Source organism: Lonchura striata, chromosome 2 (genome assembly GCF_046129695.1).
Source record: "Lonchura striata isolate bLonStr1 chromosome 2, bLonStr1.mat, whole genome shotgun sequence".
Taxonomy (NCBI): domain Eukaryota; kingdom Metazoa; phylum Chordata; class Aves; order Passeriformes; family Estrildidae; genus Lonchura; species Lonchura striata.
In genome coordinates this window covers 31,624,882-31,651,093 of record NC_134604.1, presented here as the reverse complement: position 1 = coordinate 31,651,093, position 26,212 = coordinate 31,624,882, and the positions used below count along the sequence as shown (strand labels likewise).

At 47.9% G+C, this 26,212-nt stretch overlaps 2 protein-coding genes across 2 annotated transcripts; one reads left to right on the top strand and one right to left on the bottom strand.

The window, feature by feature from the left end:
* Positions 1–226: 226 nt before the first annotated feature.
* M6PR (mannose-6-phosphate receptor, cation dependent) lies at positions 227–6,226 on the top strand. The gene is made up of 7 exons (XM_021533912.3): positions 227–370; positions 1,739–1,909; positions 2,106–2,278; positions 2,369–2,478; positions 2,678–2,808; positions 3,315–3,441; positions 3,983–6,226. Exons 1-7 carry the CDS (start codon positions 327–329, stop codon positions 4,103–4,105), a joined length of 879 nt encoding a protein of 292 aa, XP_021389587.2. The 5' UTR covers positions 227–326; the 3' UTR covers positions 4,106–6,226.
* A 1,724-nt stretch (positions 6,227–7,950) lies between these two features.
* Positions 7,951–24,293, bottom strand: PHC1 (polyhomeotic homolog 1). Its single transcript, XM_077781284.1, has 16 exons — positions 24,204–24,293; positions 20,414–20,570; positions 19,701–19,811; positions 18,449–18,526; positions 17,920–17,961; positions 17,569–17,718; positions 16,503–16,658; positions 15,085–15,574; positions 14,006–14,766; positions 12,295–12,442; positions 12,001–12,209; positions 11,301–11,415; positions 10,616–10,724; positions 9,780–9,930; positions 9,029–9,260; positions 7,951–8,717 (listed from the first exon to the last, which is right to left on the bottom strand). Exons 2-16 carry the CDS (start codon positions 20,525–20,527, stop codon positions 8,563–8,565), a joined length of 3,021 nt encoding a protein of 1,006 aa, XP_077637410.1. The 5' UTR covers positions 20,528–20,570; positions 24,204–24,293; the 3' UTR covers positions 7,951–8,562.
* Between the last annotated feature and the right edge of the window lie 1,919 nt (positions 24,294–26,212).

The following is a 26,212-nucleotide window of genomic DNA, read 5'->3' as shown; positions in this document are numbered from 1 at the left end:
TCCTCTCTGCCCGCCCTCGTCGCTCATTGGCAGAACGGCGAGCGGGGGCGGAGCCTCCGTGCTGAGGCTCATCGCCTATTGGCTGGCAGAAAGGAAGGGGGCGTGCCCCGGCGCGCCCCGGCCCTGCCCGTCCTTCCCCGCCGCGCATCATTCGCTCCGCAGCGCTGCTGGGCGGGCGCTCCCGGCCGCTCCCGCGCTCCCATTGGAGCCGGGCTCCAGTTCCGCCACGCTCTTCCCGGCTTCCGGCTCGCGGGGCAGCCGAGGGAGCCGGTCGGGACGCGGAGGAGGCCGGTGCCGCCCGTGCCGCCCGTGCCGCCCAGTATGGGATGCGCGTGAGCCGCGGGTCTCTGCTCCCCGCGGGCGGCCGCAGGTGGGTGGGCGGGTGCGGCGCTGGCACAGCGAGGCCGCGGGGCGAAGCCGCGCTCCGTCCCGGGCGGGTCTGGGGCAGGGGCCCCCGGCTGGAGGAGCTCGGCCGGGCCGCTCCCAGCGAGGCGCAGCAAGTTGCCGGGAGAAGCCATGTCTAGGGCTGAGCGCAGGTTCTGCTTTTGGGAGAGAGCAGTCACGAGTGCTCGTGTCACGGGCTTCCTCATTTCGCGACCGCGCACTGGAACCGATTGCCCGTGGAGGCTGTGGAGTCTCCCTCGCTGGAGATACCGCAGAACCGTCTGTAGACAATCCTGTGCCACGCTAGGGTGACCCTGCTTGAGCAGGGAAGTTGGACCAAGTGACCCACTTTGGTCCCTTCCAGCCTTGCCCACTCCGTGGTTTCTGCGGTCTTTTGGTGCCCCGTGGCGAGCAGAGCCGCTCAGCAGCTGTGGACTCCGGGGGCTCTGGGGAAATCATCAGGTTCACTCAAACGGGCTCTGTGTCCAGGTGCTTATTTAATGGAGGGCCTGCCTTCCACCAACGACTGGAGCTTTACCAAAATCTGCCACACAAGAAGCGGGGGGGGGGGAATCTGACTGCCTTGTTTGACTGGTGCCATCATTGAGTGTTTCATTTGTGATTTTAGCATGAACCTGAAAGCCAACTCTTACAGTCTTATAATGTTGTTGTTATTATTATTGCTATTATTAATTCTTACTGTTATTATCTTCCTTACTGCCTTGTTGATTGGATCTTACATAGGATGCCTTGCTTTCCTTCTTCCCTAGTCGAAACTGGGAAGGGAAGGAAAGGAAGGTTCTGTGAAGTTGCAGTTTAGCATTATTAATGTATTTCAGATTTTCAGCTAAAGGAATACTGGGAAGATCATTATAAAGATTAAGGCACTTGAATGAACAGAGTCTGACTAACCACAGTGGCTCTTCCCTGTGAGCTCTTTACACGAGAGCTGTGAAGATGATTGATTAGAGGCCTCATAAATAATTTTCTGCTGACTGGCTTCTCAGAGCAACACCATAACAAACAGTGGACTATGCTTGAAATTTACTCCAGCATTCAGTCTGCTGGACTCTGCTCTGGCAGCCAATTAATGTGCTCAGCAGCAAAACTTTTTGTGGTCTCAAAGCAAATTCAGAAGAGGGCCCCAAATCAGCCCAGTGATTTGACTTTGGCTGCGCAAGAGATTCAGATTTAGTCTCTTGTGAACTGTGAGTTGTTTCAGCTTCTGCTTTTTGCAGTCAGGACTGAGGAAGTGGCTAATCATTGACTCCATGACCCTGAAGTTAGTTTGCAGGGGGCTGAAACTAATCCTTTGTGAAGTTAATCCTCTGTGTTCTCTGTGGCATGTGTCCAGGATGTCACCACCTTGCCATACCTCGGCCTTGCTGCTGGTCTTTGTGGCCCTGGCTGTAGCAGGGGCTGAGCAGTCCGAAGAGAGGAGCTGTGATGTGGTTGGTGATGAGAGCAGTGAATCACAGACAGAGAGAGCCCTGCTGAAGAAACTGGAGCCCCTGAGCCACATGAGGTACAGCACAACACCCTGCAGGCCTCGGGGCTGCGCAGTGGGCCAAGGGGAAGGGAGGATTTGGGTCAGACTGCAGAATGGACTCCCCCTGTTAGTGTGGTCTGGTCTCTGATGGGCTGCCGGGTCTGGAGTGACACTGCTCCGAGTGTTCTTTGTAATCCAATGGGCTGTCTCTTCTGTCCTCTCCCTGCTGCAGGTTTAACGTGACTGTGGAGAAGGGCAAAACAGAAAACTACGTCTACAATTTCAGGGTGTGCAGGGAGGTCAACAGCACCTCGCACGACTTTGGTGGCCTGGTGCAAACAGATAGACAGAATGGAAAGACCACGGTGATAGGAAGAATCAATGAAACCCAGGTCTTCAATGGAAGTACGATTCCACTCAATACTTGGCTTACTCAGGAGCTGCCTTTCGCCTCCTGATCTGGATTTGTAGCCTGTATTGTTTCTCTCCTGGCAGGTGACTGGATCATGCTGATTTATAAAGGAGGTGATTCATATGGCAGGCACTGCAGTGGTGAGAAGAGGCGAGCTGTGATAATGATTTCTTGCAAGCGGGGAGTTACAGCGGTGAGTGACACCTGGGATGAGAGAGCATCGGGGGCTGCCAGACCAATGGTTGGTTGTGAGCAGAGAGGTTTTGAGGGGACAGTGAGCTGGCCTCAAGTGTCTGGTGCCCAGCTGCCCCAACATTGATAAAACTATCTCCTGGTGAAGTACAGTGTGTGTGGGCATGTTTTCACATGACTTCACTTTTCCCAAATTGCAGAGTTCATTCAGCATTATTTCTGAAGAGCGGGAAAAGGAGCAGGAGTGTTTCTACCTCTTTGAAATGGACAGCAGTGTGGCTTGTCCAGCTGAGAATTCCCACCTCAGTGTTGGCTCCATTCTGCTGATCACGTGAGTCATTTGAAGAGCTGTTTGTGCCTGGGTCATAATCTCCAGTACTATTTAGAAATGTAGCAAATGATATAGTAAGACTAAATTACTGCAGTGTACTTTCCCACTGCCACCATTAGATGTTACTATGCCTCTGAGCTTTTTGGACAAAGGCTCTTGCTCAAGGCATGATGCTGGGCTGGTCCATTCTCAGTAAACACTTTCCTTCATAGCTTACGGACAAGTGCACTGAAGCATGAGAGATTTGACTTCCTAAAATTATATGATGGCTCTTTGCCAGAGCTGGGAACTCAGACCAGGAGTCTTGACTCATTTTCTGTTTGGGAGGCACTACTTCACATAATGCTGCTAAAAGATTAATACAACCAGATTGATAAGTTGGAGACCTTTTATGGTCTGGTTTCTGTTTACAGCTGTTCTTGAGTGGTGCTATCTCGGAAGAGATTTTCTATAGGGTTTCCTCAGCTTTGATTTTCCTTTTTTTTTTTTTTAATTCTGCCTCTTAGGTTTGTGTCACTGATTGCAGTCTACATCATTGGTGGGTTCCTCTACCAGCGCCTCATTGTGGGAGCAAAGGGCATGGAGCAGATTCCTCACTTTGCCTTCTGGCAAGATCTGGGCAATTTGGTGGCAGTGAGTAAAAATTCTTACGTAATCTCAGCCTGGCCCATCTTAGGAGAAAAAGGCACTGACTTTGTGTTTTGGGTAGACCTACAAGCAGGGTAGAGTACTTTGAAGCAGAAGAAGAGGGTATCTGTTTCCTTTTTCTTGAGTATGCCATTTTTTAATCCTTGCTGAGACCAATTTCCTCTGTCCTGCAACTGCTCCATAACAAACTAGAACATGTGCTCCTCAGGAGTTCACACTTTCCAGGTAGAAATGCTCACCTGGGGACTGTGAAATGCTTACTTCTGACTGTGAATCCTTCCGTGGTCATTGTAGGCAGTGGCATTTATCCTTCATACTTGCCTTGGCCTGATGTTGCTGCATAACTGTCCAGAGCTTTTAAGACCTAGTAGGATGTTTTTTATCCCCAAATTTTGGGGAGATGTTTCAGGTAGCACAAGGATAGGCATAATCCCTTAGCAAAAGAGAAATCGCAGGAGCTGCTTTGGTTTGGATGCTGAGTCAATTGCAAACAGTCTGATGCTAGTGCTGTGTCCTGTGCTCGTAGGATGGCTGTGACTTTGTGTGCCGATCCAAGCCTCGGAACGCACCAGCCACGTACCGTGGTGTGGGGGATGACCAGCTGGGAGAGGAGTCAGAAGAACGGGATGACCACTTGCTGCCCATGTGATAGGCTTTCCACACCAAGATCTTTTCTCCCCATCTCCCCAGTGCTTGTTTAGCCAGGTGCCTCCCAGCCAGTTCTCCTTCTCTCACTTCTGATTTTCTTTACACTGTTTGCTTCCGCTGTCTCCGGTGTGTCAAGTCCCATGGATGCCTCTGGATGTGAACAGCACTGGTTCCTAATGGCATGGCTTATAAATATAATGCTGGGTTGGGTTTTAAAAGTGCAGCAGAGCTCAGGGAAGAAGTGTTGACAGTTGAGCAGAAAACAGCAATTTAAATGTTCAGCACTGAGCAGGAATGGGAGATGAATCACTAAGAGGAAAAAAGGGGCATCGATGGGTGCAGAAAGGGAAAAAGGCTATGGCTTAAAACAGCTGACACTGTAAAAGGGATATTCTCTTTCTTTTTAATTTTTTCACTAGGGTTTACACAATCTGTAAGACACTGGAATTCTTTTTCTTTGAATGCATTTTCAGCTTTTCTAGCTTCTGCGCTGTTATACAATTTCTGCCAGCATAACGGGCACAGAGTGCTCTATGCCAGACTCTGGGGGTGAACAGGCATTAGCACCTCTGCAATCTTTTGTTTCCCTAATGGCAATGGTGTGAACTTCTCAACAGTTTCCTTCAACAGCTCTAAAGGGATTCATGCCATCCTCTCAGACTGGAGAGAGGCAATGCTGAAAAACCATAGGAGTTAAATGGAGTCAAAATATTGACTTCAAAGTATTGACTCAGTCTTCTCAATCAGTGAGAAGCAAAAGGAAAAACATGTGCTGCTAAGGAAAAGGAACATTTGCTGAAACTGAAAGTGACATTAAGACAAAATGAGACAGGTAGCTGCCACTTGAGTTCTGACACAGGCTTCCTGAGGTGACTGCCCACACACCTCAGTCACTGTCAGCATTGTGATTTTACACTCCCCAGAAATACCTTGTTTTGCAGAGGGTTTTCCTACGAAGATGTCAGAATTTATTTTTATATCAAAGGAACCATGGAAGCCCTGGCTAAGAATGCCAACACACTGAGAATTGGATAAGGGACTCTCACATGGTCAGCTTTCATAAATCACTGTCCCCTTAATCATGGTGCAGGCCAGTCTTAAAGACACTTGCCCTGCGCAGATGGTACTTAACATACTGCCACTGGCTGGGAGTGACAAAGACCACCTCCTTGGGCCCTGGTGAAAAGCAGGTACACTTGAGTTGTAGACTTAATAGGAACCTTCAGGAACTCCACACCTTGATTCTAAATTGCTTTTTATTTGAGAGGCTAGACTGAGCAATCCCATTCTACCCTACTGTGTGGACTAGCTGAGAACTGCCCCCAGTCTGGGGGGCAGAAACTGAATAAGCAAGCCACCACTGTGTTAACAGCAGAGTACTGACAAGGTGTAGGGAATGCTGGGCTCCAGGACGGTTTAGATGAATGGAGATGAGAGATCTCTGAAGGCTGCTCTTGGGATATCAGGTTTATTAGGGATGATGAAAGGTCTTGCTTGGAGCTGCCAGACGCAGCACATGGCAAGGCCTGAGGGGATGGGGGAGGGGAGAGACAAGGGGCAGAAAGGATGCTCTAGGAGACGCGGGAAGAAGATCCAATAGAGGGGAAGTTCCAGGAGAGCATCTGGCCCCTCGGAGACCCCTTATCAGGGGGCTTCAAGGTGGGCTGGAGCAAGACTTGGGGCAATGGGGTTACAGGCACTTGATGTTTCAAGGGAGGGTTACAGATGTGGGATGAACCATACATTTTGGGGGCTGAGATGGAACAGTCTATTTGACTTTTGGACTTATCTGTAGGTAAGGGTATTGTCTAGCCAGTAGGGGGGATTGTTTTCATCCTGGCTGTACTATTGTAAATCTTTTGCCAGGCGATTATATTTATCCATCCTTTCCCACAACAAGGTTCATGTATTTTTAAGACACTGAGAGAAAAGGGGTGGCCTTGCTTTCTTTCTGGGTTTGGAGTGGGCAAGCAATTCCTGCTTTCTTCGACTTTTGTTACAGTCTCAATCTTTCTCATAACATGGGAAAAATAGGAAGTCAGCAAATCTGTTACTGTTTTCATGGTGGTAATTTTTTTTGTACAAAACACAAATTTCAAAAATAAAGTGACAAAAAAACTTGGTGAAGTGTTGTGCTGATGTAGCAAGAGCTTGCTTTGGTACCAGAACATCTTTCTCACCCAAAAGTAAAGGGTTCTCCATATGTGGTGCCTTGTTCCTGAACTCTTACCAGTAATGAACATGTTCTTGTTTCTTCATGGTTTTTGCTGTCCCCTTGTTTCACTACAGGTCGTCTCAGGCCTAGAAGGGAAGGCTATCCACATCTTTCAAAACTGAAACTTTAGAAGCTCAGGTAGTTTTGGATGAATGGATTATGCTCTGTATTTTTCTGCAGAAATAACTTAGTGATGAGGTTTGTACTTTCCAAACACTCAGGGGTTAAAAAGCAGCCAGACCTGCAAAGCCTGATCAAGGATTTTTTATTAAGAACACTGAACATGAAATGAAGAAGTGAAGCCTTCCCATTTGACTGAAATAAAATCCAGTCCTCAGGAGTAGATGGCAACAGTGGCAGGCTACCTGCCTGCCTACCCTGCCAAAGGTCAAACTAAGCAGGAGTTGTACCACACCCAGCCTGCTAAGGATAAAATGGTTTAAGGGCAGCCTGCCTCTGCTCACTGCCGATTATAAGCTCCCCCTCCCCTGTCCCCAGATTACATCAGACCAAACTCGTGGTAGCAGGGTGCAAGCAAGCACAGGCAGCTTCCTTTGGGTCTATTTGCATCCACAAAGCCTCAGAAGTCTACTCACATGAAAAAGGATGTCACAAAAGTGAGATTCAGCAGCACAGTTAAGACTAGGAAGCTGCTGCCACATTTTATCCTTCTACTAAGCACTTTCCTCCTCCTTTTTCTAACATGGGTCAATAAAGAGCCCATTTTAAAGATCTCTAATGTTTTCCTATCTATGCTATTAGGCTTTCTCCCATGCCACTACAGCTTTCCTGCAACAGTAGGTGCTTAACACAGAGAACAGTCTTATGTTTCACTCAAATATGTATGTGAAACTTTTGAAAATAGAAAAGCTGAGATACATGGTTTATAACACCATCTTGCTTTCAGGTATTTGGCTCTAGAGAGCATTTACCTCTTCACAGTTTGTGTAACTCCTTCAGGTGTTTTGCCTGTTTGAAGCAAAGGTGCTTGTGGAAGAGAATAACTCTGCCCAGGTTTTCACCTTTGGCAATTTGGCTACAAAACAGCAAAATACCACATTTGGTCCTTAAAAAAAATACGACAACCAAAGAACCCCTAAGCAAACCTGGAAGGGCTGAGTAGGAGAAAATCAGCCTGTAACAAAAATTCTACCCTTTAGAAATGAGAAGTCATATTAAAAGATTAGTATTCCATTATTGTAGGGGGTGTTTGGTTTCTTTTAACTGAGAAATACTTGTTTTCTGATACAAAAAAAAAAAAAAAAAAAAAACAGAAAGAACAACAAAACCCAAAAAATGCCTGAGGCAAGCAGTACAATCCTGTCAGCCTAAATTTTGTCCCGTAAGCTCTCCTGAGGATAACGAAGACAGACACGAATAGGAAAGAATACAAACTGGTAAGAAAACACACAAAACAAAACCCCTGCCCATTCCATGAAGATACTTGGTGCTTCTGGAGACTGCTTTGGATCTGTAAATTATGCTCTAACACAATGGGAAGACAAACCTCGTGCTGCAAGTTTCCCTAATGTAAAACAATCCCCTCCCCTTTGAGTTTCCCATCACTTTGTCATAAGTTCTCAGGAAAAATCCTCTGACTGGTTCCAAGAGGAGCACCTGGAGTAAATAGCTGCCACAACACTTTAGCTTTACTGTCTCCTGTAGACATGCAGAGAAGACAAAACAGCTCCTATTGCCACAGGCCTTCAAGTTTGGTACATGCTGGAATGGCTATTAAACCCAGTTCATGAGCAGCCTTGGTATTTTTAAAAGTGGAAAAGCAGCAGCCCCTTTTGCTCAAATTCTTGTCCATCACCTCTGTCAACTGCAATTTGTTCCCCTTCACAAAAGCCCCAAGGACAGGTGCTCCCAATGTCCATGTGGGGCCAGCTCTTCCTATGCCTTGAGTTCTGGCAATGACATTCAAAGCAAGGGTTGAGGGCAGAAGTGTTTTAAGACAGAAAGAGATCCCCTTAACATCTTTATGTGGTGTATACAGGGGAGGCATATTCAAAATCAGGAAGAAGGCCCCAGGTGGCAGTTTTCCTCAACTTTGTAGCACCATTAAGAGACCAAGAGATGGGCTTGTGCATGGCAGTTTCAATCAGTTAAATTCCTTCTCATTCTTCTTGAATGCAAGACAATAGGGGACTGTCCCATTCTTCCCCGCCCCAGCAGGACACTCCAAAACTGGCAGCTGCCCTGAGGTCAGAGTAAAAGTGAGACCTCTGGCTTCAGAGTTCTTAGGTCTCCTTGAGGACATTGATCTTGGCACAGATCTTGAGAGCTGGTCCCAGCTTCATGTTCATAGCACTCATGAGATGTTCCTCCTTCAGAAGCAACATGGCCTGACCATCAATTTCCTGTGACCGAAATTGCTCAGCAAATTCTTGGCACCCTGTGAAGCAAAACAAAAAACAGCAGTGAGAAGCACATGTGCATTGGGCACTCCTCCCCTCATTCCTCCTGCAGGTACAGAAAAGCAAGCTAGGAATCTAACCAACCCCTTTCTCCACTCTAGTCCACAGTCTCCTTGAGAACGCAGGCTACTTGAGAAATAAATCCCGAGAATCAATCTATGATCTACTCCAATTCAGAAACAGGTTCAAAAGCAGTAGGCACCACTGAGACCATTTTCTTTCCAGAAAGAGAGCCCAATCTCCCCATGCTACTGGATCACAGGAGTGCAGGAGAGGATCTCAACTTTACCTTGCAATGATGCAATGAACTCATAAACCTCCTCCACACTCCAACGACTAGCATTGCTGGACAGGAAAACTGGGTTGATGCCATGTAGATCTGGGGTGGGGGGGGCCATATTAGAGTTTGTCAGATCCCTCTCTCCATGACTGGCTCTTACTGACAGGGGTCCTGGAGATGTAGGGGACAAAGCTTCATCATAGCTGGAGTTATCAGAACCTCGACTTGAGTCTTCCTGGCCCTACAAGCCCCCAGGAAAGAAAGAAAATAAAATAAAAGTTTGTGTTTTTTTAAGAAATTCACAATTACCAGCTGCAAAACAAGCTATTTAGGAGCAGCAGAAGTTGTCCCAACAGTCTGGCACAACTGTCTCAAGCTGTTGGTCCAGGGGCAGCTGACACAAGAGCTCCCTCACATAAAACTGAGGCTCATTCCATTAATCTATAGCCCAATTCAAGTCATTCATGTGAAAGACTGCAAATCAAATGGGAAAAGTGGATTGTTTTCTGCCAAGGCTGTCAGCTGGTCTCACTCACTGAGACCTTCAAGATGCACATGGGAGCAAACACATAGTGCACAGAACAAGTATGAACGTGAACACACTTCCTGCAGTCCATGAGGGATTAGAACAGCTCCCTGTGCCTTGTGTAACAAGTGTGTCAGCATGCCCACGGCACATCCTGCATCCACTGTGACAAAGTGGTACGGCCAGAAGGGACAAACCCTATGCAAGCCTGCCTTGACAGGTGTGTGTCCTTACCCTGTGGCGCTTGCCCTGGATCTTTGTTCGAGCGCTTTCGGAGCTGCTGCGCCGTGGTCCCCGTCGGCGCACACGGGCGTAGTTGGCTTCCTGGAGTTCCTTCATCTTCTTTCTCTGCATCCGGAACTGATGGCTGCAGCTGACATTGTACCTCAAGTAAGCAGAAACAGAGCAGCACTTAGAAAGCAGCAACTGTCTAAACTTACTACTGCTCCTTGCTCTAGATGGGGATAAGACTCTTCTTTACCATCAAGTTCTGTTCCTCCTCCTTCTAAGACTTCCCCTTGGAGGGAACCAGTCCAGACTTCTGACACAAGCAATACTTGGACACCAGATTCTTGATCTAACATCTGAAGGGTCAATTAAGTCATTCCCCTAAGGGAAAAAAGACCTATAACAAGCACTCTGCTATCAACAGGAGGCAGGAATGACTAGTCTAACTTCTACCCAGGTTTTTCCCCAATGCTATCTTGTGTCTTTGTCTAGTACCAATGCATGAGATCACTACCAGTATGCATTTATTTAGTCAGTCAAATGTATATTTCTCTGAAGAGAGGTTCTTTATAGCCCCAGAATTTCCCCCTTCCCAGTTCATTTTCTGAGCAACCCAGAAATCCTATTTATACTCAGCAACACATCCACCTCTCCAGACCTAGAAGCGTTTACAAATCATTTCGTGGTAAAGGATCTCTGTGCCCTCCAAGCCACAGAGGGAGAATCAGATGTACTGAAAGATGGTACACTATTTGGAGAAGGGGCACTGGATGACTGGTGCTCATCCAGTTTCAGCAAACATGTAGTCAGGGATAAGGAATATTACATCTTGCTGTTATTACCTTTTAGCACAGGTCATGGAACAAAACCTCTTGGAGCCACGGAACTGGCTTGCTGGGGCATACTTCCCACAATATTCACACTTCAACAAGTTTGCCTTCTTGTCAAGTTCTAGTGAGATACAGAGACACACACCAGTTGGTGATCTGAACTGAAGCCCATCACACACCACATGATTTCCCATTCCACTGGTTTTCTGAGCAGACAGATTCCAAGCACTGTTTTCTACTGAATCTAGTAAGTAGTTAGCTTGGGGAAGCAAATGGGGAAAAAAGAACCACAAGCTCGGCTAATTAGGACCCCAGCATATCAAACAGAGCAGTTTTTTCTCCTGGTCAGTACTACTTCACGGAACAAACAAAAAATAGTGTATTCCTTGCACCCTACAAGGCTGTGGAGGAAATCTCCATCACTCTGCTCTGTCCACATCCTTTACAGCCTACAGTCATTAAAGACAGGTACAGTTAAGAATCTCCTGCTTACTGCTGACACAGGATGTGTTAGATAATATTTACAACAACAAAAGAAGCATTGCAGTCTTCTGGCACTCAAAAAAAGCAAGATCCTAGTTCCACAGGTCAAGTCTTTAAGGAGGTGGCAGGAAGAGATGCAAGTCTGTAATGCATTAAGCTGGTAACACAGAGACTTTCAGTAACTCTAGCTAGTCCTTGTGTTCTTGAAACTCACCCATGGAAGCACTATCCTCTCCTAGAGAATTGCTGGACAGGTTTTCATTCTGACCAGAAGGAGCCTCTCCCTGCAGTTGTTTCTCAGATTCTTTCAGCAGCTGAGAACAACCCACCTGGACAAGGAGAGAATGAGTTGGACCCACAAGTAAAGGATTCCCTGTGTCCACCACCCTCTGCCAAGGTATGTGCAGCTCAAAATTTAACTAAGAAGAATCTCTCTGCCTAACAGGGAAGGAGAGATGCTAAAAAAAATCATTACTGCTTCCTGACTCACAAGCTTGGTTGTTCATTTAAAGATCCCCAAGCACTATCTGCCTTGAATAATGTCCAATTCCATGTAACTCCATTTCCCTTCTTTACTTCAACTTCACTTGCTGCCTGTTCAAAACGCATCTTTCCCTCACAAAGAGGAGAGCCTCCTTACAATTCCTGCATTAATTATTGCTTTAGTAACAACTGGAGCAAGCAGTTGCTGCAACAGTTGTTTTTATTCCTTCAAACCTCTTCTCTTCAATGACACCTCTTAATGCCTTGCTTTATTCATGACAACTCCCTCCCTTCCCTTCTTTACTGTCTCTGTCTCAGGCTAAAAATGCTAAATTGGAATATGGGGAAAGATACTTCTATGCAAAATGGAAGCCCACCACTCTCCCAAGAAAGTGCTACACCTCCTTCCCCCACAACAAAAAAATCCCTACTGGAAAGGGCTCTGCTCCTTCCTGGATGACAAAGCCTTCAATGATGTGTGTGAGGATCTGGGGCTTGACGATGGCTTGAGGAGGTTTGGAGTCTCCCATCTGACGTGACACCAATGCCAGGTTTGGAGTGGAAGCAGAGGTGGGGGTGGCTGAGACTCCTTCACTTGATGTGGCATTTGTGGTTGCAATGGCAGCAGTATCAGAATTATCTGGAAAGGACAGGAGTGAGATAACTTTGCTCTACCTACTTCAGGTCATTATCACACACAGACAGAGCTCTCCTTTGTACCTCACCTCCAAGACCACTCTTCTCCTCCATGTTTTTGGGGCTGTCTGTTACAGGAGAGGACCTGGCAGGCAGGAGTGCAGTGACACTGGCTGGCTCCTCCTTCTCTTCCTCTGACTCTGCCTTGCGCTTTACTGCCAAGGCCTGTGATTTGCCCTAAAGGAATAAAGAGGAACACGTAACCAGATAGAACAGCTCCAAAACACAGAACAAACCAGATCAAAACAGAACAAACCAAGAAAAAAAGCATCCTGCACCATTACACTTGATTGCTTCTGGAGATGTCTCTAGCTCCCTCATACATACCTCTACTTGGGAGCATTTGCTATTAAGGAACAAAGCTTGAGGAGACTCACTACCATGCCAGACTAGGATCTAATGTCCCAAGTCATGCTGATACACTGGCGTAAGACCAAGACACTGTGAACCTCAAAGGATTATTGATAGGAAGAAATGGAATGACATTCACTCAAGCAGTTTCCAAAGAGGTTTTTTGGATAAATCAGATCAGTTTCAATGAAGAGTTGAAAGAGTAGGGTACATACATTCACCAGGAGCAGACTGACTCCCTGCTCTAAAAATCAAGACAAATCCTGCGACACCTTCCTGAAGAAGTAGACAAGAGTTTAGAAAGAGGCTCAGCAAATGGCTAAGGAGGTGCTCAAGGCAAGGTTGGATGGAGCAACCTAGTCTACTGAAAGGTGTCCCTGCCCATGGCAGAGGTGTTGGAATTACACGATCTTTAGGATTCTTTTTAACTCCAATTATTTATGATTCCATGATCTGAGCTGGCTAAGTGCTGTTGTCTCAGGGATTTAGGTAGGCTCTAGGTGGACAATTCACAACAACATGGACCTAGAGGCCTAGGTCAGTGGCTGGTACCACACACCAAAGGATCTGTAACCCAGAAATATTCACACTGGAACAGTTAATGAAAAACTGCAGCCTGTGGGAAAAGACCCACACTGGACAAGAACTTTATGAAGGACTGTATTGTTTGTGAAGAACTGCACTTCATGAGAGCGATTCCCCCATGCTAAAGCAAGGGAAAAGCATGAGGGAGAGACAAAACCTTATGAGCTGACCACAGATCCCATTTCCTGTCCTCCTGAACCATTCAGGGAGAGGAGGTAGAAGAGTCAGGAGTGAAGCTGATCCTGTGAAGAAGGGGGGAGGTGTTTTTTGCCTTTGTTCTTATTTCCAATTATCCTACACTAAACTGGCAGTAAAATAAATCATTTCCACAAACTAAGTTTGTTTTGCCCATGATGGTCATTGGAAAGTGATCTTCACATCCTTATCTCAATCCACAAGCTTTTCACTGTATTTTTCTCCCTCTGTCATGTTGTGAAGGGAGAGTGATGGAGCAACAACTTGGTGGTCCATCCAGCAGGCAACCAAGGTCAACCAAACCCCATTGTTAAGTGGGATACTCAGTATGTGATGTGGACACCCACCCCTCTGGGGCAGGCTCTGAGTCTCACCTATTAACTTCATGCAAGCCTTTGAATGATAATGTGGAAGAGAAACACTTGCAGTCAGTAACCCCAGGGGCTGAATTGGAATTAGTGTTTTTGAAGGTAAAAAAGTCTCCACATCCCTTTCCCCAAACCCCTTACCCATCCCATCCCACTGACCTGGGCCTGGACTGCGCTTGGTGTCCTAGGAATGAACAAAGAGAATCCATATGCTATTGTCCTTCTCAATGGTATCACTTACTGGCAACTGGACAGACTGCATGTAGAATGCTGCTGGCATCTGAGCCACAACTGGAGAGGAAGCTGGGCTCTTCACCATGTGGGCTGTGCCTTGAACTTGTGCCAAATTCACCCCTGTGGTGAGAGGGGGAGCTTCCTGTGAGGATGCCGGAGCTGAAGATGACGATGGGGAAGCAGCATGGGTTTGGGAAACAGGCTGGACTACAGCTGGCATTCCCCGTGACGTCGGCACTGCTGCAGCAATCTGAGCCAAGCCCAAAGCCTGGGCTTGGCCAGAGCTCTGCTGCCGAGTGCCTACTACCTGCACTGGGATGTGTGGCGGAGGCTGCTGTGCTGCTGACATTTTGGCAGGCCCAAGCTGAGGGGGTTTGAGAGGGGTGACCAGAGATTTTGACTGGATAGGAATAGGCGACTTGGTGGCTGCCTGGCACGGACTGTCCTGCTGGAGCTGCAAATGCTGTGGCTGAGACTGCAACATAGGTTGCACCACAAGGGTCTGTGCCTGCTGCTGGCTTTGAGAGGGAGCCTGCTGCTGTGGAGGCTGGGCTTGCTGCTGCTGCTGGGTCAGAGATGCTGCTTGCTGCTGTTGCTGCTGTTGAGCCAGTTGGAGATGGGTGGCTGTGTGGAGGAGCTGGGATTGGCGGTGCTGGAACTGCTGCTGGTGATGTATGGCTATCTGCTGCTGGATCACCACCTGCTTCTGCAGATGGATCTGCTGCTGCTGTTGGATCAGTGAGTGTGGCTGGATCTGCGTATATGTTGCTATACAAAAACAGAGTAAGAAAAAACAGAGCACAAAAGTTAGCAACAGTTCAGTTGACAACAACAACAACAGAAATAAGGCAGCCACTTCACTGATTGAGACATTAGATTCCAAAATGACTGACAGCTTACTTGCAGGGGACATGAGGGATTAAATCAGCTTCCTGTGCTAATAGGAAGGGATAACCCCTCGAGACAAGTCTCTCGAGGTCCAAAGCTGGGAGATGTGTTGGAAAACCTTCTATCACCAGGCTTCCAAATATCATTCTTGTGAAGGCCCAATGATTTCGAAGAGAAAAAAACAGATGAGTTTTTTACCTGAGCTGATCAGCGTCTGGCTGGGCGCTGGTGTAGCGGTCCTGGTGAGGTTCATGCCCACTGTTTGCTGTCCACCACTGTCTGTGTCACCCTTCTTTGCAGCTGCGTTCTCCGTCTCTGTCTGGCTCCCCTGGCTGACAGTCACGGCCTGGGCAGCCGCCACCGGCAATGGCTGAACCACCCCGGTGCCTTTCCTCTGGCAGCTGCCAGCGGCACCTGCGGAGGAGCTCTGGCTCAGTCCCATCGAGGGCTGGCTCCCACCACCGGCCACCACAGCCCCGGAGACGCCATTGCTGCCTGCTGCTCCCTGGCTCAGGTTGAGGGACTGGCCTGCCCCGCTGGAGGAGGGCTGGGCCACTGCCATGGTGCTGGTGGCCTGCGGCAGGCCCGAAGCCTGAGAGCTTCCTGGCAGGGCTGTCTTCTGAGCAGAGCCCTGGAGCTGGGCGTTAGTGGCAGAGGTCTGCTGGCTCCTCACAGCCAAGTTCTGCACCTAGAGACACACACACCAAACAGAATCCTTGTGCTTTATACACGGTACTTGCCAGGAGTGTAACAGAGCACACATAAGCAACACACTCTGCTGGGATGCAGGCTGAGTTGATGCCTCAGGTCTTATATGAGGAGCTGCTAACATTGCTGGGCAGAGCTCAGCACAGCCCTCTCCAGGAAGCACATTATCCTGAACTCTCTGCTGCCCAATCTTTGATGGAAATTAAAGATCTCATGGCACTTTGTGAACAGGATCTGGGTACACAGTCTCTCTCCAGGGCATGGGACAGACTTCAGACCTATCTGCCATACCCTGGTCAATACCAGGACCCACTTCAGCAAGGCTCTAGAAGCACTGAGTTATCCCTTTAAAGACCAGTCATTATTTTCAGTTTTTGTGCCACCTGCCTGCCCCAGGCCCACAGATCTACTCGTGGCCCACACCCTTTCTAATTTCACTCTGCATTTTGGTGCTGCCATCCTCTGTATTTACTTCTGCTCCAAATGCCACCTCCAAAATTTGATCACAGCTAACTTTTCTTTAAAAAGATTGCTTCAGACAAGTCTTTGGCATCTTTACAACAACGAACCAACTGGATGAAGGAATACTACCTCTGGTAAAGACCCTTAATTGCAGAGTGACTGAAAACTGTACATAGAACTCAAGAGTTCTTTTCGCACAATAACAACCAAGAAACTGTGAAGATGGGATTGATCCAGCCTGTGCTCACCTCAGAAATTTTAAGCAGAAATTAATTTCATCTCCAGAAGCAGAAAGCAAACATGAAAACATGGTGGCAAAATCTGCTGCCTGAACAGGGACAAGGGCTGGGGATAAAATAGCTCTAATCTGCTCTACAGGGACAACTTGAGACAAAGACCAGAGCGTGGTGTGGCAGAAGCAGGGGAAAGGGAGGATGGCCACTGACCTGGTCTGTGTCTGCGTGGACCCCAGGAGACTGAGTGGGTGGTACTTCCTGCTGGACAGCAGCCACAGCCCCATTGGGCATCAGGATGAGCTGGGAGGCGAGAGGCACATTGCGGCCCAAGGTCCGGTTCACCTGCAGCAGGTTCCCCAGCTGTGGCTGTTGAGCATCAGGTGATGGGGGAATGAAAGGAACGGAGGTAGAAGAGAGAAAGGAAGACAAAAAAAACCACAAGCAAATAGATCATAAAGGAACATTAGGCTGCAATGTCACATATTGCAAAACCACCAACCCTCCCTGCACTGTAACACTGAACATAACCCTCCAAAGCAGGAAACTCAGAACAGTTTCCTTATGGAAACAAGCACTCTTCTATCTAACATAGGCCTGGGCTAATTCCCACAGACTGCCCAAGGCTGTGTATCTAGAACTGGTTGAACAACAGTGATAAAAACCATACATCCAAGATTAGTGCTGCTTGAAAAGAAGGGGATTACAATCTGTATCTGAAGCCAACTGGAAAACAGAAAATATTTTGCAATAAAATATTGCAAATAAAACCCAAACCCCAGACTTGACTCCATAGAGAAGCCTAATGCTTTCTACCTAGCTGCACTGCAAAGCAATTAAAAGGATGACATTTGTTCACATTGATTTATTTGTCTAGGCTTACTTGAAATCTGACTTATATCCCTGAGCTCAGCAAGCAGTAGAAGAGTAATTTACCATGTATCTGTTCCAACATTGAACCAGAAGAGTAGCTTTATTTCTGTGAGCTACATTCAAGTCTAGGACACATATTTCACATTTACACTCTAGTGAGAAGTGCTATGGAACCTTTAACATCTATGCAGAGCAGAGACACACAGTTGTTAACATTCTTGAAGGCTGAGCCCAGAATCAAACTTGTGGCTCCAGGGAGGAGACCTTCCCCATGCAATTTTAAAACATACTGCAACATCCTTAAAGCTAGGTTAGTCTGCAGGTGTTGGTAATTCCAAGCAGTGAAACTCTGCAGTGGCTGCTAAGTGGGGCTCATGGTCAGGCCACACTGATGCACATCTCTTACCCGAAGGTACATCTGTGCCTGTGACTGGTTGAGAGGCGGTGAGGTGGTGTTCCCGAGGAGCACAGACTGCGTCAGTGTTGTGGCGCTCGGGGAGCTCACGCTCTGGGACCGACTGATCAGCTGAGCAGCTGAGGTGGTGGCAAGGTTGATCTTAGAATAGAAAAAAGCTTCAAATCACATATGAAGAGATGGAGGCCAAGAAATAAGTACAAATACACTTAGTGGGGTACAATCAGAACAGACATTTTACAGTTATTTCCTGTATCCCACAGGGGACCAAGAAGTTCTTGTCTTAGAGGGCTTGTCCTACAGGCTACACAATCTATATTAGCCAGAGCCCTGGATACTGACCTCATTTGTATGCTGAGCTTGAGAATCACTGTTAGCATGCAACTGCAATAAGAGATCCAAAAAAATACATCATTTTCTCCAGCCACCCAAGTAAAGGTAAAAAAACCACAAAACCTTCTCTACCAATTCATCTACTCTCCGAGCAAATTCAAGCTCCTCAACACTCACTACAAAATCAGACATCCTCTCATTCAACAAACTACTGCTCTGCCTAAGACAAAAGCTGCTTGCAACTCCTCCTTCTTACAAGTCCTGATCCTTTTCTAATCCATGACAATGTATCCCCAAAGCCTCAGCTAACAGAGATCCATGTCTACTTTTCCAGCTAAGAGGCCTCTCTCACCCAAAAACCTTATCTCTTTTCCTCAAGCCCCACCAATAAGGAGAGCACCCCAAATCCTCAAAGCTGTCTCCATCTTGTTGATTCCCTGGATTCTTAGAAGCCATGTGCATCCTAAAAGACAAGGAGGAGACCAAACAAAGTGGGGAGGGGGGTTTGACATATATGTGAGGTAGCAGTTTTACTTACAGAAGCCTGGGTGGTAGTGGTCTGTTGCGAGGTGCTAGTGTTGGGGGAGCTGGCCTGTCTACTGGCTGCAATTGTAGCCTGCAGGAGAGATTGGCAGAGGAATGAGTGCCTGAACAAACTTTTCAATCCAGCCCAATTTTCTGGCTCTGTTAGAACACCTAGTCCCTTACCCTCAGAGTAAATGACCTTCCTTCCACCCCATGGGTACATGCACTACTCTTGCCCAGCATATCATACTACACACTGCAACCCAACCCTCACCCTGATGCTGGAATCCACTGTTAACACCCAGACGTTCCCCACAAAATTAGCAATTTGTTGGGCTAATTAGGCAGTTTCGCAGAAATGCAATGATAGAACTCCAAGTAACAAAATTCAGACTAGAGAGCATATGGTCTGTGGAAGAACATAAATATTGATAGAATTATTTCTCCCTCTCTGATGCCAGGGGAATCCCCCTGCATGAGTTTCTTTAGTTTTGTAACTAAGATTTGTGCAAAACTGATGAGAAGGTTCTATTTATCCTATACTATAAGACTACAGTCAGGGATTTTTGAGAACAATGACATGCTGGACTAACTGCCAAGGAGTACAGCTACTGAGGTATTGTTACACAAACAGAATGCATTCATGTCACACATAATCCATTTTGAACTGATGAGTAAGTCTAGTAGGTGAGCAAAGCTGATAAAGAAAAAAAATCACTCAACAATTATACATCATAAAATACATTGATTTATATTGAGCTGTGTATGTCTCAATTAGAGACAGCTTCCTGGCTGGACAGGTTTACCCTCCTGCTGGTAAAGAAAACATGGCTACTAAGTTCCAAGACAGACATTTCAGAGGACGCTGCCTGAAATTTCATGCAAATACAAATGTTTATTCTCAGAGAAGCAACAACCCATTGTTCCCTTTAATGCAGTTTTTAAATATTACTGCATTCACTGCTGATTTAACCACCCATCTTTTATTTAAAGAAGGTGCAGGGGGTACAAATAGGCCTCTCAAGTGCAAGTTCCTTGATGGTGATGCCAAATTTTATCTTCTCCTGCTCTGTACCCAAAAAACCAAATTAATCTTTGCTTCAGGCTTCCAGTTGACTGGCTGCCTGTATAAACTCTAAGCAATGTGTTTAGGGACTCATTGTCTCAGGATGACTTGGTGCGTAAGGCACTGTATAAAAACAGAACCTCTGGATCTTCCCCAGAGAATGATCCAACTTCTCTCCTTCTGCCTCTTGGCAACTCACCTGCTGGACAGCAGCCAGGCTGTGAAGTTGGGCACTGTTAAACTGCTGCTGGAGCATAAACTGATGGAAGTACTGGGCTGCATTGGGCTGTCTCTGGAGTGCCTGCAGGGCCTAGATAAAGAAGAAAACTCAATTGTCAAAAACTGCATGCCATTGAAATGTGATTGAAGAGAGCAATGACGAAGTAAGTAAGCCATGAGAACATCCCTAGAGCACATGAAAAAGCAGGCAGGAGATTAGCACATCCAAATCCATAGAACAGTTATAAATTTGGTGACACACTGAATCACAGGTGTATTCCACAACAGTGGGAATCACACTTGCAAGACTTTAATAAACTTCAAGAAGCTGGGGATGTGCATGCTTACACAGGCAGACAAGTGTTCCCGTGTAGTTTGTGCATGGAGGGCATAGAGGAACTGGGATGGCAAACTCATTTCTCTAGAACAGCAGGCTAAAACCAATCTATTGGACCACAGTAGAGATTATATCTAGGAAGCTGGACACTCAAGGAGTAACCTATAAAACATGAAGCCTCAGACTCCAAGAACTAAACATCAGGCCTAGCATAAGCATTTCTAAATATGAAAAGATGACAGCCCTCTAAGTATAGTCCCACCTTGACACAAAACAACGCAGACGAACACAAAAGGGCTCACCACCAGCTTCCAGTGATGCACTGCCATCCATCCCAGAGCATACCCACGTCTCACCTGTACTGCCTGTCGCTCATAGAGTGACATCTGAGAGATCTGAGGCCGGGTGCTTCCTCCAGAACTGGAGCTCCCACTGGTGGAGTTGGAGTTCTGCTCACTTTCAGTCTCCATGGTGACAGGATCCCAGGAGCTCAGGCTGAGATGGACTCCAGATCTACATTGAAAGAATTGGAAACTAAGTCAGGCTGCAAAATGAAACAAACTGTATTTCACTACATTACACAGCTTTTGTACTAGAATATCTCAATACCAGTCTTCCTGCACAGCTTTGCTACATCGCAGGGACCAGGGAAGCTGAGATTCTAAAATCACCCACAAATCTTACTCACAGTTTAAATATTTTATTACCACCAGCAGAAATGTAATGTGCATATTCTTTTATTGCCATGCTATAGTTGCAAGCTACAGTATCCTGAACTCTTAAAAATGTAGTGAAGAAGCAGCTGCAGCTCATTAAAACAATTCTAGTTACAGACCTGACCACCTCTCCTTTCAATAGAAACTAGCAAACCCAGGCAAATTGCACTGTGCTTCCATCCTCCAATGCACTTTGGCAATTTCTGATCCTCTCTTCCTCCAGTCCCTCAGCTCCAATGCCCTACTGATACCAACTCCCAGTTTAACCCCCAACCCTCAACTCTTCTTCTGATCACATGAACTTTCCGGCTACTTGTTGCTCCCAACAGATCTTAACTTGAATACTGATTAGAAGCTGGTATCTGTGGTGGCAAGTTACTTTCAGGAGGAACAAAGCCAGAAGGAGAGTGGATGAAGTGTTCACTGGTAACACTTGTAAGGCAAAAGCTGCTGAAGAGGTCATGCAGAACCAGGGAGATCTTCCAGCAGCAGAAAGATGAGTTGCAGTGAATTGCAGGATTGAGAAAGGACTGGAGAAGGCTTTCATCAGCTAAGAGGAAGAGAAGTGAGACTGAATAGTGCTTAGCAGAAGAGTAGCACATTGAGATGATCAGGGAGTTTCCTGCAGCAAGAAATATGAGCTACACAGGGAGTAGCAGCAGGAGGGGCTAGAGTCAGAAAAGAGAGAAAAAATGATAATACAACAGAATTCCACTGGAAAAAAAGAAAATCAACCCGACTTTTTGAAAGGTTAAAACTCCATGTAAGATTAAAAAAAAATATTTCTGGTAAGTCTTATTACCACCGAGACAGCCTATTTATTTCCAAAATACCAACTAGTTCCTCTCTAGTGTATCTGAGACCTCTAAATGAGACCCATGTAAATGAGCTTCCAGGAGCCAAAGCACCAGCACAGCCCCTTTATCTAGCCCTTTTTAAATCCAAAGATTCTGAGCTTTACCACCACCAAGCATTTTCCTGGTGTACAAGCAAACAGACCTGTGCAGCAGAAATTGAGGTGCAACAATATTCTCAGCCACACAACTTTTTAAATTCTGAAATGGTGCTAAGGGCAGCAGATGACTTTAAAGTAGGACAACAGCATTAACTCTGCAGAGGATGGGTGGCTAAATCAGGGAACTGCTGCTTCAAACCTGCTCCTCAAAACCTGGAAAATTCTTTAACTGAGACACACCTCCTCCTAAATGGCCACTACTCTCTTCAGGCACAACCCTATTTCAGCTAGAAACAGCTTGTCAATAAACCTACCTAGAATATAAAAGCTCTTGGAGAAGCAACTGACTTAAAGATCTTCCCCAGAGGGGAAAAATTAAATGAAGCTTGAAAATAAACACTGAGAAGGGAGAGAATACAGACTTTTTGAAATAATTAAACTGTAGTAGATAATAAAGTACTTGAGTGGGGTTAAAATGCACAGGAAGCTACTACACACATTGCACCAAGTTCTCCAGCAGCTCAGTTGCCATTAGGAGACAATTTATGATCCCTTGACCACCTCAACTTCCCAATGCAGATCCTCCTCCTTCAACTCACTTCTGGTGCTCATTAGATCAACTTGGTAGCTGCAGAAAAGGTACCCTAAAACCCTATTTTCTGCCAGAGCACTGAGTTGAATTACATTACTTGTGATGCCACAAGTGCCCATGAGTGAGGAAAGGATGCAACAGATGTTCACCTTAGCTACAGCAAATACCCTTGCCTTCAACAGCTTCACCAGGAGAAGCCAGGCTTCTGCCTTGGTGCTCTGCTCCACCAATGTGTGTTTCCTCAGTAAGTAGCACCACTGATTCCTAAGATTTCCAGCATTTTTGAGAGTTCCATATTGATCTAGATCTTATTAAAATGAGGTCCTAGCATAAAGAGAATATTGCCGAAACACCTCTGGCATGAGGCATAGAAAATGTTGGTCTCTCTGTAGGCAGAAGGCCTTTTGGAGATGTGGACAGAGAAGCACATGCTTGCTTTGCAGAAGGGCTGTAAGAATTTTAAGTCAATTACAGCAAGGAGAGTTATCCAGCAAAACTCTTTCCAAACACAAAAATGAAAAGGCACAGCATTTCCCCAAGCAAGTTCATCTAAGGATGCAGCTCCATGTTAGCGTAATCCGATCCAAACACAGGCCATTTCCACACAAAATAGAGAATTACACACTCTCCCCTCCTCCAACTGCATCCCCAAGCACTTTCCTCTTACAAAAACCTAGTGATCACTGGGCTATCACATCACTTGACTCAGCTAGCTGCTCCATGAGATGGATAACCTACTAAAAATTATTAAACCATGGATTTTCCATACAAATGAACCAAAAAAGGAAAACCAACACACACTTAACAACGTGGCCATTACTGGAAATTAACCTTTGAACAATAGCTAGAACTGCTCCCTAAAAGAAAGACACAGAAGGATACAAAAGCTTTTTAGCATCATGGCAGGAATGACCACACAGTAAAAAGGACCGGAGGGAGAAAGGAGAAAACTGGCTCAGGCAGCAGTACAAGCATGAGAACATGGACCACTCCAGAGCCTAACCCACACTTGGATCTCAGCACACACCGAGAACACCACAGGTGGCCCATCTACAAGTTCCTGACCTTTTTCAAGCACAAGGGCAGACAAAAGTCAAGCCAAAAAATACTCTAATCATTAAGCACTAAGTAGGAGGTTGAAAAGTTTTACTTGCTCACTCCATCTATTCCCCCGGGACATGACTGCTGCCTGCACAACGTTTTCTAACTTTCCTTAGTGGTTCTGTCACTTCATCATTGAGAAACGAAGTTAGGAAACACGTAAGATTTACACCACAGGTTTGAAGGAGCAAAATTAGCACCGAGTACTACAGCATATTCGCTGCCGTTACTATGCTTCTACAACAGTTTCCAAGCCACACAAGCAGAGGTGTGGAACCGCCGGGACAAGATGACTGCTCTGGGATGCTCTGGGAGCAGCAGCGGGTACGACGCTCCAGCACTGCAGGACCCTCGCACCACCTGGTCCCCACCCCTCGTTGTCCAGCCCGCCTTTCCCCGCCAAGCGCCTCGCCCGGCCGGCGGCGGGAGAGCGGGAGGGAAGGAAGGATGGAAGGAGGAGAGGATGAAAGGGGACAGCGCGGCGGCAGCCACCCAGGCCGCCGGCAACTCCGGCGGCAAAGTTGATCCGACACGGCGTGCGGGCGCCCTGCCCGCCCGTGCCGTGCCCGCAGCCCCGCCGCGGCGGGAGGCGGGATGCGCCGCAGGATGCCCGAAGCCGGGCGAGGGCTGCCCGGGGGAGGGAGCGGGGCTGCGCGGGGGAGCTGCTCGGGGCCGGGCCGGGCAGACAATGGCTGCTCCGCCGCCGCTGTCAACTTCCATCCCGCGCTGGCCCCGGGGAACTCTCCCCGCCGTGGCTGCCCGCGCCCCGGGCCCCGCCTCACCTGCAGCCGCCGCGGCTCGGCTCTGCTCGGCTCTGCCCCGCTCCGCCGCCCGCCCGTCCGCCCGCGGGACCCGCGCTGCCGCCGCCGCACCGGAGCCCCCGCGCCGCCGCCGCCGCGCCCGACACGCCCCCGCGCGCGGGCAGCCGGGCCCGGCCGAGCGGGCGGGGCGGGGCGGCAGCTCCGGTGTCGGGGCGGGCGGGGCCGGGGGCGGCACCTGGCGGCGGCTCCGGCGGGCCCGCGGTCTGTCGGGGCGGCCCCGAGGGGCGGGACCCGCGCCCGCTCCGCCCGCCCCTCTCCCCGTGTGCCTCTTTTTTAATCCCTTTTTTCCTCTTCTCGTTTTGATGTTTTTGTTGGTTTTGCCTTTTTTTTTCTTTTTTTTTTTTTTTTTTTTTTAAATCTCGGCCTCTGGGGCTCCCCCGGCGCTCCGTCACTTCCTCCCTCGAGGCGCTTCCGGGCACGTGGTGCCTTCCCCGGGCGCCGCTTGCCCGTTGCCCGGGAGACGGGAGCGGAGCCCGGCGGGACGCGGTGCGGCGGCAGCGGCGGGAGCGGCGCCCGGCCCTGCCCCGAGCCCGCCCCGCTGCTCGCTGTGCCTGCGGGGCTGCCACCCAGGCCCGGCCCTGCCCCGCTGCTCGCTGTGCCTGCGGGGCTGGCACCCAGGAGTCACGGTGCTGGCGAGAGTCACAGCCCGGGCGCTCGCACAGCGCGCTTCGCCAGCCTGAGCGGCTGTCCCCTCTGCTGTCCCCTCTGCCGGGTCTCACTTTACCGTCCGTCCTTCTGGCGACTGGTCAACCTTCTTAAATGTTAGTCGTTTCATGTATCACAGCATCAGTTCGGTTGGAAGAGACCTCTGAGGTCATCGAGTCCAACCTGTGACCGAACAGCACCATGGCAATAGACCATGGCACTGAGTGCCACACCCAGTCTTTCCTTAAACACCTCCAGGGACGGTGACTCCACCACCTCCCTGGGCAGCCCATTCCAATGTCTAATCATGCTTTCTGTGAAGAAATTCCTCCTGTTGTCCAGCCTACACCTCCCCTGGCACAGCAGCTAAAGACTGTCCTCTCGTCCTGTTGCTAGTTGCCTGGGAGAAGAATGTAGGTTGTAAACTGTTTGTGTTGGTACTTGCAACAAGCTTTGACGAGCAAACAGGACACAGCAGGAAGTTTTCTGCCTTCTACATGTGTACACACGTAGAGGTGCACAGTGGAAACCTGCATGAACAGGATAAAAAAGCCACAGTGCCAGAGCTCGCTGGCAGCTTTTAGAAAAGAAGCTGCGCTGCGCAAGCACTTGCACCTTGCTTCTCTTGATTACTCTCAAGGAGTATCAGTTTGTTGCCCGTCAGTTGCCTGGCTTAGGGTATGAGTGGTTGATTATGGCAAACTTATGAATTTTTAACTGTAATGTTGTCATCTTTAGATGCTAAGTGGAGAGGAAGTATGCATGCATGCAGTGACAGGACAAGGGGCAATGGCTCCAAAATGAAGAAGAGCAGGTTTAGATTAATTATTAGGAAGAAATTCTTCCCTCTGAGGATGGTGAGGCACTGGCACAGGTTGCCCAGAGAAGCTGTGTATGCCACATCCCTGGAAGTGTTCAAGTCCAGGCTGGATGGGACTTTGATCAACCCAGTCTAGTGGATGGTGTCTCTGCCCACGTCCTGTTGGTTTGGAACCAGATGATCTTTAATGACCCTTGCAACCCAAAGCATTCTATTATTTTATGATCAGCATATCTGTTTCTAGGAAAATAAATGCCCATCAGGTCAGACCAGTGGCTCATCTTGGTGAGGGTTGGTGAGAATCCTTTCAGAATGCCATCGCGTGCACCAAGGACAAGTGGGATGTAGCAAGAGACAAACGGGAATGAGTCATGCTCTATCTACAAGGTGCAGAACCTCAAGCACCACTGAGGCTATAAGCACCATAAACACTCCTGCAAACGGCATCTTTGAGCTTCACGTTGCAAGAAAGTTGCACCTGGCTCTGTAACGACAATGCTAGGCT